Below are 14,888 nucleotides of genomic sequence, written 5' to 3' on the forward strand. Positions count from 1 at the left end.
GGGAGGATCCCACATGCCGCGGAGCGGCTGGGCCCGTGAGCCATGGCTGCTGGGCCTGGGCGTCCGGAGCCTGTGCTCCGCAGTGGGAGGGGCCACAGCTGTGAGAGGCCACAGCTGTGAGAGGCCCGCGTACCGCAAAAAAAAAAAAAAAAAGGTTAAGATAGCAAAGTTTGTGTTTTTTTACCACAAAAAATTTTAAAAAAACCCAAAACTTCTTCCTTAAAAAATTCTACCTCATAATTATATTCAAGAGCTGTCTTCTTTCAGGCTTGACCTTGCTCTTCCCAACTGGCCTTAAACATAGTAAACATTTAATACCCCTCTTTAGTCTCAGAAAAATTCTTCCCCTAGCCGTCTAAGACTTAGCTAGACGATTACAGCCTACATAAAACACCAATGTATGCCTATAGAATTTACTTCCTGAATCTAAAATGGAGTTTGAACAAACCAACAAAAGGCAATCATAAATAACTGTAGATACCAGAAACAGATGGATTTTATTTATTAAGTACAAAAGAAAAGGTGCCTTTAGAGGAGAGAACTCTGACAAATTTTTCAAGTGATCAAGCTTAACATCAACAACGATACAAACTGACACTACGAACTTCCTGATATGTTCTGAGACACCTCACCACAAATGTAGCATTCTTGCTCAAAATATTTAACCCGAATCTAATCGTGAAAAAGCAATCAGATAAATTTAAGTTGTAGAGTGATCTACAAAAGACTTATCTAGACAATTCAAAAACGTCGATGTCATGAAAGTACTCTCTCCCCCAAAAAGGCAGATTCAAGGAGATTAAAGGGACATGCCAACTACACAGCAGGTTTGCTCTTTATTGAATCTAGGGTAAAAAAAAAAAGCTAAACAAAATGAAAGATTAAAGGTACAACGGACAGTTTTGGGGCAACTGGGAAAATTAGAATAGATTGTGTATTAAATAATACTACTGTCAGTGTTAAATTGCTTTAGTATGGAAAATGGTATGATAGTTACACAGGAGAAGTATTTACAGCTAAAGTGTCACGATGTCTTCAACTATCCTTCAAATGGGCTGGCAAAAAAAATAAAATAGGGCTTCCCTGGTGGCGCAGCAGTTGAGAGTCCGCCTGCCAATGCAGGGGACATGGGTTCGTGCCCCGGTCCGGGAGGATCCCACATGCCGCGAAGCGGCTAGGCCTGTGAGCCATTACCACTGAGCCTGCGCATCCGGAGCCTGTGCTCCGCAACGGGAGAGGCCACAACAGTGAGAGGCCCGTGTACCGCAAAAAAAATAAATAAATAAATAAAATAAAAATTAAATAAAATATACACACACACACAAATATATGACATTTTGTGTTTTTTTGTTTTCTTTTTGCAGTATGCGGGCCTCTCACTGTTGTGGCCTCTCCCGTTGCGGAGCACAGGCGCCAGACGTGCAGGCTCAGCGGCATGTGGGATCCTCCCGGACCGGGGCACAAACCCGTGTCCCCTGCATCGGCAGGCGGACTCTCAACCACTGCGCCACCAGGGAAGCCCTGACGTTTTTATATACAGAGTGAAAGTAAATATGGTAAAATGTTAACAAGTGGTAAATTCAGCTAAAGGACACATATTTATTGTATTATTTTTTCAACTTTTCCGTAGGCTTGAAAATTTTCAAAATATGGCTATCTAGGAAAGCCCTTTAAGAACTTTGTTGATGATGGAGTAGTGATCAATGGACAAAGGATTTTATCTAGCAGGGATGATGGGCTCCACTGTGTCTATGTCTCTACCATTAAGTTTGGCACTTAATCAAAAAAAGGCTTGATAAAGGATACAGGCCTTATTTCTCTTTCTGTACTGTAAGCATCCTGAAAGCAAGGACTTACAATTTTTTGTATTCCTCATATTACCTACCCCAGTGGTATATACATATACTGTATGCTCAATACATGTTTGCTGAATAAATACAAACAACTTAAATACTAAATAATATTATTTTGCTGTGGGTATAAACATGTTAGTAAAGAAACCTGAATGGTTGAGTAACTATTTAAAGATTATATATGTGAGAATGCAATGAGCTTACCTATAGATGACACTGAATACAACAGCTTAAGAAGAAAATGTCAATGAATGAAAAGTTGAAGTCACATTAATCACTGGGAAGAAAGTAAGGATGACCTGTTCCTTTTGAATGCTTTCTCCTGTCCAAAGTGTCTTCTGATCACTTTTATGTCCTGCATTCATGAAGTCTCCTGTCCTTCACCTCTTCCCTTCTCCACTGTCCCCTTAACTATCCTTTCACTACATACCACTTTCTCTAAAAGCCACTGGCGATCGTGTACAGCAATTCAGTGTCTAACTTAAGCCGAAAGTCATTGTAAATACGGCATTTCAGGGCTTCCCTGGTGGCACAGTGATTAAGAATCCGAGACGCCACCACGATTAGAAGCCCGCGCACCACAATGGAGAGTAGCCCCTGCTCACCGCAACTAGAAAAAGTCCGCGCGCAGCAACGAAGACCCAACTCAGCTAAAAAAAAAAATACGGTACTTCAGCACATTACTAGATTTTCTTTACTCCATTGCCTGAACAGTGCCTCCCGAGATATTTTTGTTACTGAGATATTGGTGGATGTTTCTTTGCTCTATGGACATTCAACCCCAATTACTAGGAAAGGTTGGTCCTAGAGCAAACAGACAGCTTTCAACTCTCTGGCTACCATTTAATTATTTGTCAGGGAACCTGTGACCTTAGGCAGATTAGTGCAACAAGTTAAAATACTTGTTAAACTCAGATTTAGCCTGCATGTGGACCAGTGAGCACTATTCCATAGCTCTAGACACTCTCCCTAGGCTGATCGGCCACCTAAAAAACACAAGACACTGTTAATAAGACCAGATAAATGAGTATGGATACATAAGTCCAATATCACTATTGAAAAAAGCAGCCTGAAACAACTGCCGTATTAATGCGTAAATTGTTTTCTTAAGCATTAATTTAATGTGGGCTTTTTCCTTTCCAAATCAATTTCACTGACACATAAAGAGAGAGAGAAAGAAAAGGCTACATCATATTTCTCAACCCTCATTTTCAAAGCATTCAGTTCAGATGATGTAGTGGCATATAAACTTCATTCTCTAAGAGTATACCTTTCCCTGGATGCTTCATCTGGGATACCTAGGCATATCTCTCGGTCGAACCTTCCTGCACGTCTCAAAGCAGGGTCTAAGGAGTCTGGTCGGTTAGTAGCTCCGATGACTAGGACCCGAGCTGTAGCGGCCATGTCATTCAGATCTAGTAAGAACCAGACACAGGATGAGTGGTGAACAAGACGCTTGACATTAAGGATAATAATGCTTACACAAGTCATTTACGTGGTTAGAGAGAGAGTATTACACACTGATAGCAATATATATATATGTATATAAAACTAACATTCACTAAATGTCTAGTATGGGAAAGATGTAAGGAAAATACAAACTTTGTCCTCAAGCAGCTCAATCTATTTGAAGCACAGTAAGCATAAACAAAGCACCACAGTGATACGATGGAAGATATGAATTCAGACTGAGGAATCAGGGAGAACTTAGGGAGGAGGTAACATTCTAGAAAAGGCTTGAAGGGTAAATAGGATATTGATAAGCTGAAACATAGGTTAATGAAATTTTACATGGAAGAAATGGAATGAGCGAAAAGCACAGAGGTACAAACAGGTGTGGCATGTTAAGACAAGGTGAGTGGTCCACCAATAGGGAGCCTTGGCAAGACAGAGTAGTATGTATCTCAAAACAGACTCACGGCACTGAGATCAGGGAATACAATATAGTCTCCAGTTGCCCTGGCCTAATCCAGATACAGATTTTTATTAATGGACAGAATGCAGGGCCTAAAGTGTATTTTCCACAAGTATTATTTCTCTCAACTGAACCAGGGGTGACTAGCAGAGAGTCTGAGGTTACACCCCCTCACAGGTAACTAAGTCCTCTATCAGCCAAGTCGTGAGGAATTTAGAGTATATTCTTTTGCCAACAGGAAGCCATGAAAGGTTCCTCTGGTAAGATTTGTATTTTAGAAAGATAACTCTAATAATAATTTTGAATCGAGTAAAGAGGAATAAATGCAAAAAGAGTTTGTTGTGATTTGAATGCAATAATCAGGTGAGAGATGAGTGAAGGGAGGAACATAGGAGATGGAAACGAAAAGCCCAGTTTAAGGTCCAAGTTGTAGATAGAATCAAAAGCACTAAGCAAATGATTCAATGTGAAGGCGGAAGAGAAGGAAGAGACAAAGACAACTCAGTTTGGATGCTGTTAACTTAAATATGAAATACAGGAGGGAGGTCAGACATGCAGAAAGGGCCACAGGGGAAGCCAGTGGAGCTCTGGACACACCGAGTGTGAGGGGACGTGGGACAGTCACCTGCAAGTATCTGACAGGCAGCTGCGAAGATGGGTTGCAAGCCTACCAGAAATGAAGGTTAGAGATGTAATTTGACAGTTTTTCAATGCACTGAACAGGAGATAGTTGGGAAGTGGGGAGGGCAAGAAGAAAAGAAGATCAAGTGTAAATCCTTATGGGATATCTTTCTTTAAGGGATGGAGAAAAGGAGGCAAGTAAGTAAAGGAAAGCAGTAGGGAGTTGTCAGAGAACAGAAGGACAGAGAGTGTTACTCAAGCCAAGTGTGATAACAACAACAAGGACAAGGCGATCACAGTATCAAATGCTCTCAACCACCACCAGTAACACTCACTGGGTGCTCACCCTGTGCCAGGAACTACTCTAGGTACAATCGCTACCCCCAGATAACAACTGTAAGAAGTGGGTTCAGAGGGGTGAGGGCTAAGAGCAAACCAAAAGATGTGGCCAACGGTGATCATCAACGGGTTTTCTATGACTGTTTCAGTGGAATGGTAGAGGCAGAGAGACAACTAGGGGTGGGGTTACAGAATAGAACTGAAATAGAAACATATTTAATTGGCAGTGACTACTCTCTGGATAAATTTGAATTGAAAAGAAAAGAGGCATAAGGTATACGTTTGAGCGACACAAAAAGCTCTTTAATACTTTTTGAAAACCGAATAAAAGGAATCAGCTAAAAAAGAGACTCACACTACAAGAGGAGATCCCTGAACAAGCAGAACTACTTTACAGAAAATGAGGTGACACCTTAGAATTGACATAGCACCACGGGCTACAAACTTGCAGTCCCAGGAAGATGTTCCTATGCTGAACCCTCCCTGCACTAATGCTGGTATAGAGCCAAAGCCGTTCCACTGCTGATTCAGGGATGCTTTCCGTCTCACAGCTAAAACAATGACCAAGGGTAGGAGTCTGCTTCCTTTTTCTAGTTCACATTGCTCAGACACTACAGTCTTGGTGATATGCTCTGAACATAGCAAGGGTTAATAACAGAATTCAACAAGAACAATCATGGAAATCTGTTAAATCTTCAGTAATGAAAATATCCTTCCACAGGAAGTCAATACTTAGTAACACAAGTGCTGTTTCAAAAGCTAGAAAGATAAAAATCAGACCCTAGCTACGATTGGCCACTTACTACAAGATAAATCCCATTCTTTTTCTCACTTTTAGAGGATCTGATCATTTTAAATTGAAGTTACATTAGTCAAAAGTATGAATTTCTGATTATTAAAAAAATGAAGTTTTACTTGTTTTTACACAGAGTAAAAAAAACAAAAACAAAAACTAGTTAACGTGTTTCTGGGATAATAGCTCTCATAAATAAAGCATTTGTGGTAGCTCATTAATTGCATATGTATAAATAAACATCTGGATTCTGGCCTATGCTTTGCTAATGACTCACTGTATGTATCTGGCCCTTAGCTCTCTGTGCATCAGTTTCCTCATAAACAAATGATGATATTTTAAGATCCTTCGCAGCTCTTAATAATTAGAATTATGTCTGAGTTTAAGTTTTTAAAATTAGGTGAAATTAGTTTTTTTTAAGTGGTCTCCTTAATTATCTTGTTCATATTAATTTACCTAAAAGTGTTAACTTCTTACAATTTCAGATTTATAAACTCTGATTTAATAATAAGGTTTTACAAAATTCTCAAACTGTAGGGAAAAAAATGACCACATGGTACAGGCTATTTGGGGAGAGAGAAAGAAACAAGTCCCCGTAAAACCGAGTTCCTCCACTGAGTTTATGATTGACATCTCTATGCAAAACTTTATTCCCTTTCTTGTCCCACCCCTGTTCCCCTCAGGATTAAGGAGTATCAAAGAAAAGGGAGAACTGAGACCGAGCAGGACTCTGCAGAGCCCTCCTGCGTACAAGCCCCTCTGTGTCCTCTGCTTCTTGTTTGGCCTTTGCAGAGTTCTAAAAAGTGAACCCAAGCAGCTAACAATTACAACAACAGAGTCACAGGACTTGTAGTTCCTCCAGAAGGGATATATAGATAACAATCTGACGCATACCTTTCAGTGGTTCTACAGAAACTAAGACCCTCCGCCCAGTGGAGGATGGTAACTACATGCTGACCACAAGCACAGAGCCCCCAGACTGGCTGGCGATTAAAATTCCCGAAACATCACCCTGTTACCTTTCCACCAACCAATCAGAAAAATGCCCAGGAGCTGATGAGGTACCCTGAGACCCTCTCCTAATATCGCCTTTAAAAAACCTTGCCTGAGGGAGGGAAGGAGACGCAAGAGGGAAGACATATGGGAACATATGTATATGTATAACTGATTCACTTTGTTATAAAGCAGAAACTAACACACCATTGTAAAGCAATCATACCCCAATAAAGATGTTTAAAAAAAAACCTTGCCTGAAAGCATCAGGACTTCGGGTCTTTTAAGCATTAGCTGCCTACTCTCCTTGCTTGGTGCCCTGCAATAAACACTGTGCTTTCCTTCACCACAACCCAGTGTCAGTAAATTGGCTTTGCTGGGCATTGGGCAACTGGATCCAAGTTCAGTTCAGTAAAAGGATGACTATGTAAGTTGAATTATTTACTGTTTTCCTTACTTTGGTTTATAAAGGGAAAACTTAAAACACACACAAAGACACACCAAAAATCCCAACTAACAGGGCTTTCAGTAATGTTCTAGTAATAAGTAGTCTGCTTAATTCCTGTACTTATTCATTTTTCCACATTTTAATATCTCTGAAATCAGAATGCTTATACTATCAATGTGATAAGCGTTATGTCATACTTTGATTGGTGTTTTGCCATTTTCCTTCTCAGAGGTACATAAAATAATGGTGTATCTTATAACTGATAACAAATTAGCTTCAATAAAATAATGATAATTCAGAACACAGTCCTGGGACTTCCCTGGTGGTGCAGTGGTTAAGAATCCGCCTGCCAGTGCAGGGGACAAGGGTTCGAGTCCTGGTCCAGGAAGATCCCACATGCCGCGGAGCAAGTAAGCCCGTGTGCCACAATGACTGAGCCTGTGCTCTAGAGCCTGCAAGCCACAACTACTGAGCCCACGTGCCACAACTACCAAAGCCCACTTGCCTAGAACCCGTGCTCCACAAGAGAAGCCACCGCAATGAGAAGCCCGCGCCCCACAACGAAGAGTAGCCCCCGCTCGCCACAACTAGAGAAAGCCCGCATGCAGCAATGAAGACCCAGTGCAGCCAAAAATAAATAAATGAATAAATTAATTAAAAAAAAAAGAATTGATGCAGGTATTTAAAAAAAAGAACACAGTCCTTAAAACATGGCAAGAAAATTTTACATAAAAATAAAACAGCAGAATAAGCAATCTACAACCTAGCATCCCAAGGAATGCAAAATATGTATTACTTCAAATTTTCTTATGTACATAAAACATGCTATTTCACAGTAGGTAAGATTTAGTTCCAAAAGTTCTACTCGTGCTGAGTCCTTTCCTCCAAATTTGTATCCGAAAACCATTAAACAAAATTGAAAAACAAATTACAGATAGGAAGTAATTGCAGTATATTTAACAAAAGATTTGTTTCCATAATATATTAAAATATAATATTCACTCAAATTTTTTTTTAAATTCAATAAAACAATGGGAAAAGGATGAGAAAAGGGACTTTGGAAATAATATGAATAGCCAAAAAAGTATGGAAAGATGATCTACATCAATGGTAATCAGGGAAATGCAAATTACAACAAAGATACCAATTTTCATCCCTCAGACTGGCAAAAATTAAAACAATTCAATGTTGTGAAGGATCTGGAGAAAGAGTGATTCTCGTATGGCGCCGGTAAAGATGTAAATGGCAAAGTCTTTTTGGAAGGCAATTTGCCATTTCCTATAAAAATTTTAAATGTACACTCTTTAACCATTGCTTCGTCTTACAAAAATACATGTGTATCAAAAAGGACCATTTAAGGATATTCCCTACAACTTGTTGTAAAGCAAAAACCAAAACAACTTGAATATCCATCAAAATGGAAATATTTAAGTACAATGTGATAAATTTATCCTAAAGGATACCAAGCAGCAATTAAAAAGAGTACAAATGCATTAAAGTGGCAACATTTCCAAGAAATATTAAGATACAAAGAGCAGGTTATAGAATAGTGTGTATGGTGCAATCAGAGTTGTAAAAAGCAAAACAATGTTACTGTATTTATACATGTGTGTAAATGCATTAAAAATAACTGTAAGATATACTCCAAAAATTAACGATGCAATCTTTTATGAAAAGAAAAAGATTTCTGTTTTTACTCTTTTATGCTACTTGAATGTTTCATATCTTCACATCTTACACTAAAAAAAGAAAATTCATTTTCTTAAAATGAATTCATTATTTCAAACTGACCGTCCATGCAGGTTAGGAGCTGGGCTACAATTCTTCGTTCCATATCTTTTGAAGCAACTTCTCTTTTGGGGGTAATAGCATCAATTTCATCAATAAAAAGGATACATGGTGCGTTTGACTAGAAATAAGAATATCACAAAAAGACAATCATAAATGTATTCCCTGTACTGCAGCATGGTTAAGTATATACATTTTTTTCAATCTTAAAGTTCAAGGATCATTCACCAAAAGAATAACCCTAAAGAAGGCAGTTCACAGTGATTTACTTCTGATTTTTATCTGACTTAGGAGAACTGAAAGGATTAAAAGAGAACAGTAAGAGACTACATATAGGATAACACATTTATAGTCTTCTTATCAATCCATGTTATAGTCTTCTCATCAATCCATGTTCTGTGATGATAAAACTACTGAAATTCTTTTGTAAATTAGGCACATTTGCTATGTTCTGAAATTTAAAAATAGTAAGTTTATAAATTTTAAACTAGAAAAACTAAGTTCACTACAAACGTTTCATGAATGTTCCTACCAACATAAAAACATCCAAGCTTTTCCCTAGAATCTGCTATAAGAGGAATTTAAGAAGCACCAGAGGCTTTGCTTTTATTTTTTTTATTGTGGTACCATCTTAACCATTTTAAGTGTATGGTTTAGTGGCATTAAATACGTTTACGTTGTTTTCATCATCCCCAACTGAAACTACCAGAGGCTTAGTTTGAAGACTACATTGAGTAAGAAAGGAGGATAAAGTTCCAATACATTCAGTGTGGACAACGATCACCTTCAGTCTTTTTTTAAACATAAACTAGATAGAGTTCAGAGAGAGTTAAGTTAAGATACAATATAAGCAACAACTACCTGGAATAGTCAAATTCACAGAGGCGGAAAGTAGCACAGCAGTTGCCAGGGGCTAGGGGCAGGGGAAAAGGAAAAGTTAGTGATCACTGGGTACAGAGTTTCAGCTTGGGAAGATGGAAAGTTCTGGAGATGGATGGGGGTGATGGTCACATAACAATATGAGTGTGCTTAATGCCACCAAACTGTAAAAATGTTTAAAATGGCACGTTTTATGTTAAATATATTTTACCACAATAAAAAACACACAGATTAAGAATCAGTTAAAATGAGGAATTTAAATAAAAAGATGTAGATTTACAATCTAAAGCACAGCTCATCCTTAGTTATTTAGTTAGGAGCGACACTGATTATGCTAAGAGTCAGACTGTCAGCCTGGCTAAGATATCTAAAAAGTGTGTGAACCACTGCACTTTAAAGGGAAAGAAATTTGGCCTGCCACTAGCTGCCTCTCTTTCCAATCCTCTTCATGATAATGTTTGCAAAGGAGAACCTCTGACTGCTCGACACATTACCCAGTTACAAAAGAGTAAAGTTACAGACAGCAAAGGTCTCAGAAAGCAAGGGCAATAGTATTTGTCAATGTTCTGGAAAACTGAATGAGAAAAATAGGAAAAAAGAATAAATGATGGTCATCAGAATTTAGCCTAAAGCAAGCATGTAGTTTTCAACAAAGAACGATTTGATCTGATTTTACCTTTTTGTTCTCTGATTCACACATACCTTATTGTACTGACTTTCATTAGGAAACAGGGAGTCCAGGAAAGAGGGGAGCTAGACCATACATTTACTGAGCATCTGCTGTTAGGCACAGTACCAGCTCAGTACTGGTTCGAGAGAGATACAAACACACAACTAACAACCTAATTTTGCCCTTTGTCTCTTTTATCCTCATTCATCATTGTGTTTACCATAAACACGAAAGTCATTACTTGTCTTCCAGCTGTATGCCAATTAACAATCAAATCAAGCTCATTTTGGAAAACAGGTAACACCTGAAAGAATTTAGCTTTGCTCTGCACAGTACCCTTCCCACCTTTCCTCTGCACCTTCCTTGTGCATCCACAGCTTTTCCAATGACAGTCTATGTTTAAGTCACAGGAAACATCCTGACCAGGCTCACCTGTGTGAATAACTGCAGGAAGGAAAAAATCAACACATCCCTTCTGGGGTCTGACCAGAACCAGGACTTTACCTCTTCCCCATTTTAGAATAAAAGAAGCCTTCTTCTTCGTTGGCTGGCTTTCCAAATAAAGTCTCTATTCCTTGCTCCAACAACTTGTCTCCCCATTTACTGGCCTACGGCAGCAAACAATACTAGCTTGGACTAGGTAACGAATTTTGCTACATTCTTGCCATTTAAAAAACATTTTCAAGTACTGATAAAATACACTTTCTCTTCTAATTTCCCATCAGCTTTGCATTTCAGATGCATTGGCCATGTTCACCAGGCCCTATATAATTGCGGTGCAAATGATGACAACATAAATTTAAACTTTTTGCTGTTTTTTAGTTTTCAACCAGTGATGACTAGTGACTGCTCAAGTGAGCATGTCATAGCTAACATTTTTGGCTTTTGCTGTGTGCTAAACACTACATTAAAGATTTTATATGAACCCTCTCATTTAATACAATCAACAACCTCATGAGATTTAAGTAGTATTATTAACAGTTTATTAGTGAGGAAACTAAGGGTTAGAGTGGTTAAATCTCTTGCCCAAGATTACACAATTAGTATGTGGTGGCATAAGGAACTGAACCCATGTTTCTGACTTGAAAGTACATTTAACCATAACACTACACTGAAGATAAAACTTTCATGAGATACAAATGTCATCTTCCTCATAAGTTCTTAAGCTTCCAAATTTTGATAACATGAATTATAATCAGAATAAAATCCAATCTGTAATTTCTCTGGTAACAGAATTTTCTTTTCACAGCTTCAATTATACCAATAGAGAAGAGTTTATCCTGGCATGTCCATGGGTGCTTTTATAATGTGATAATCCTTAAATGTTAAAAATGTTCACACTGCTTACAGGTTGTTCGGTCAAACCTATGTTAAGGAAAGTAAAAGTGAAAAAAGTATCACAAAGATAATCTCCTTTCAGCATATCGCTATTGGGTATGACAGCCCAGAACTTCTCACCAATTACGTTATTTTCAGATTAAAGAGATTATTTTATCCAACAGTCTGTTAGTTAATCTGCTTTAAACATTTAGCCACCATGAGTAACAAACTACCATGTTTAGAAAAGAATGGCCAGTGGGCTTCCCTGGTGGCGCAGTGGTTGAGAGTCCGCCTGCTGATGCAGGGGACACGGGTTTGTGCCCCGGCCTGGGAAGATCCCACATGCCGCGGAGCGGCTGGACCCGTGAGCCATGGCCGCTGAGCCTGCACGTTCGGAGCCTGTGTTCCGCAACGGAAGAGGCCACAACAGTGAGAGGCCCACGTACCGCAAAAGAAAAAAAAAGAAAAAAGAAGAGAATAGCCAGTGAACAGGTTAACAAATACCAGCGTTAGAGAAAACAGGATCTTCCACGTAGCCTTATATTTGAACACCTAAAATTAGAGCCATTAGCTGACTCACCACAGCTTGTTCAAATAGCTCTCTCAGCTTCTGTTCCGATTCTCCAGATACTCCAGATACAACCTCTGTAGCAGCTACTTTCAATATTGGAAGGTCAAGTTCCTATGCACAGATATATAAAAGAATGACCAAATTGTCAAATTTTCACTTCCCTACTTTTTCCTCACTCAGTCCCTCTCTCAAAATTACATTTTTTAAATGACCAATTTTCTGAGGAACCTCATCTTGTGTTGGTCCAATGAAAAACATTACCTAAAAATCTAAAATTTAATCCAAACACTTTGACTGGATACCTTTTATTTTTGATGATAGAGAAATGGTTTATTCTTTTTTTTTTTTACAATGGTGCGTTAGTTTCTGCTTTATAACAAAGTGAATCAGTTATACATATACATATGTTCCCATATCTCTTCCCTCTTGCGTCTCCCTCCCTCCCACCCTCCCTATCCCACCCCTCCAGGTGGTCACAAAGCACCGAGATGATATCCCTGTGCTATACGGCTGCTTCCCACTAGCTATCTACCTTATGTTTGGTAGTGTATATACGTCCATGCCTCTCTCTCGCTTTGTCACAGCTTACCCTTCCTCCTCCCCATATCCTCAAGTCCATTCTCTAGTAGGTCTGTGTCTTTATTCCTGTCTTACCCCTAGGTTCTTCATGACATTTTTTTTTCTTAAATTCCATATATATGTGTTAGCATACAGTATTTGTCTTTCTCTTTCTGACTTACTTCACTCTGTATGACAGACTCTAGGTCTATCCACCTCATTACAAATAGCTCAATTTCGTTTCTTTTTATGGCTGAGTAATATTCCATTGTATATATGTGCCACATCTTCTTTATGATTGGATACCTTCTACTTGTTTTTACTCTGTAGATACCACTATAAAACTGTTATTATCTCTTCTGAATAAAGGATCTTGAATCTTAAGAAATATGTTTGCCCCCACTTAGAGCTGAGCCAAAACAACTTCATCTGTTATTTATCTGCTGGAAAGGAAATAGCAGGGGGGTGTGACACAGTGGTCTCCCACACACCCCACCAGCGTTTCTCCCTCCCTGAACCCACAGAAATAGCCAGTTACTAGTCAGAGGAGGCAGGTTCTTAAAGTAAAGGAAGAGAAACTACCACTGTCCCACCAATACAAATGGCAGCAACCCTGCCTAACCCCTACTATTCTTCTGGCTATCTTGAAATTTCACTTCCTCAATGATATTCTCTTTGATCCTAACTCTTAACTTGGCTTAAGACAACATACCAACAACATACCACATAGCATTCTGCACTTCTGTCTCCCACTCACTCACTGTAATTGTAATCATGAGCAACATTTATTTGTGTGAAAGACTGTTTAACGTCTGTCTCTCATATTTGATCAAAAAACTCCTTAAAGATAACAACCGAGTTTGTTTTACTTATCACTCTATTTCAATGTCCGGCATGCAGCAGTCACACAAAAGATTTATTCAGTAAATGAATAAATGAGGCAAACCAATCAAGTTCTCCTATAAAAATAATTTGCTTTCATAGAGCACTATCTGTTAATGATTGGCATAGTATGCTATTCTTCAAACTGAAGTTACTTGGACATTTTGCATTTTACCATCCAACACAGTTTCCAAGAAATCTGATGGGACTAAAATTAAGATTGCTTTTTATTTTGCCAAGTGAGTACCTATTATCACCATTTTAGAAAAGATATTTTAACACTAAAAAGGATAAAAACATGACTCTGAATGGAAATTCTGAATATTTAGTTCTATGGACAATACAATCTTCAGTTTTCTTATTTTACTGCTCTTGAGAACCACTGGCTTAAAGAGAAAGAGAAGTGACTAAAATGTAAACTATGTGGTTAAAAAAAGAGTTGTTTATACAGCTGTATTATTTTGCTTCCCACCCAACCCCTGCCATATAAATAATTGGATACGTTAAAACAGCATCTCACACATAGCAGCATGAAAAGAGATAAAAAAATGAAGAAAGGATCAGCCCTCCTGAGAATATGCCAAGTGTGGTTCAAGGTGACCAAAGAGAAAAAATAAAAACAAGTAACAACAAAAATTACAAAAGCAAACAAGTGTCAGCAAACCTCACCCCAGCAATTGCATGTGCAAGCAACGTCTTCCCACAGCCGGGTGGTCCATGAAGAAGAACTCCGCGCGGGGGTATGACGCCCAGGTGGTGGTACACCTCTGGGTGACGCATGTGTATGAGCATCTTGCAGACCTCCTGTTAGGGAATAAACAGGAACGGTGATCTTCACAGCCCCAAAGAGAAAGGATCAATGTGGAATGAAAGGACCTGTTCTTTGGAGCAGCAAAGTACAGCAGACAGAGAACAGGCGTTAGGCTTACACCTGAGACTGAATCCCAGCTCTAGTACCTGTCCTGTGACTTTAGCAATACCCTCTCTGAGCTTCCATTTCCTAAGCTGTAATAATATCTACCTTGCAACTACAATGAATAGTAACTAGATTGTAACTGAAACAAACACCAAAAAATAGTAACTTTTACAACTGTTAAAGTAATACTCCTTATAAAGCATGTATCTTATGTACACTATAATTAAAATGGTGAAAAAAGTTGAAGACATGTTTCTTTTATCCCTCACTACCCTGCAGAGTACAGCCAGGCTTGCCCTTCTCACCTTCCTGGCTTCCTTTTCTATACTCAGTTCCTATTAG

The 14,888-nt window shown here is 38.7% G+C and overlaps 1 protein-coding gene across 2 annotated transcripts in view; it reads right to left on the reverse strand.

The window, feature by feature from the left end:
- Window positions 1-14,888, reverse strand: part of NVL (nuclear VCP like) — a 102,209-nt gene that overhangs the window by 74,135 nt on the left and 13,186 nt on the right. For both annotated transcript variants that reach the window (XM_022579304.2, XM_022579301.3), the window contains exons 9-12: window positions 14,300-14,434; window positions 12,200-12,301; window positions 8,754-8,871; window positions 3,124-3,268 (exon numbers count right to left, since the gene is read on the reverse strand). In XM_022579304.2, the coding sequence (XP_022435012.1) occupies window positions 3,124-3,268; window positions 8,754-8,871; window positions 12,200-12,301; window positions 14,300-14,434 (500 nt within the window). The remainder of the gene's footprint in view (window positions 1-3,123; window positions 3,269-8,753; window positions 8,872-12,199; window positions 12,302-14,299; window positions 14,435-14,888) is intronic.

The sequence above is a fragment of the Delphinapterus leucas genome, chromosome 1, assembly GCF_059928025.1.
Source record: "Delphinapterus leucas isolate spDelLeu-1000000601 "Yukka" chromosome 1, BTC_Dleu_Yukka2, whole genome shotgun sequence".
Lineage (NCBI taxonomy): Eukaryota > Metazoa > Chordata > Mammalia > Artiodactyla > Monodontidae > Delphinapterus > Delphinapterus leucas.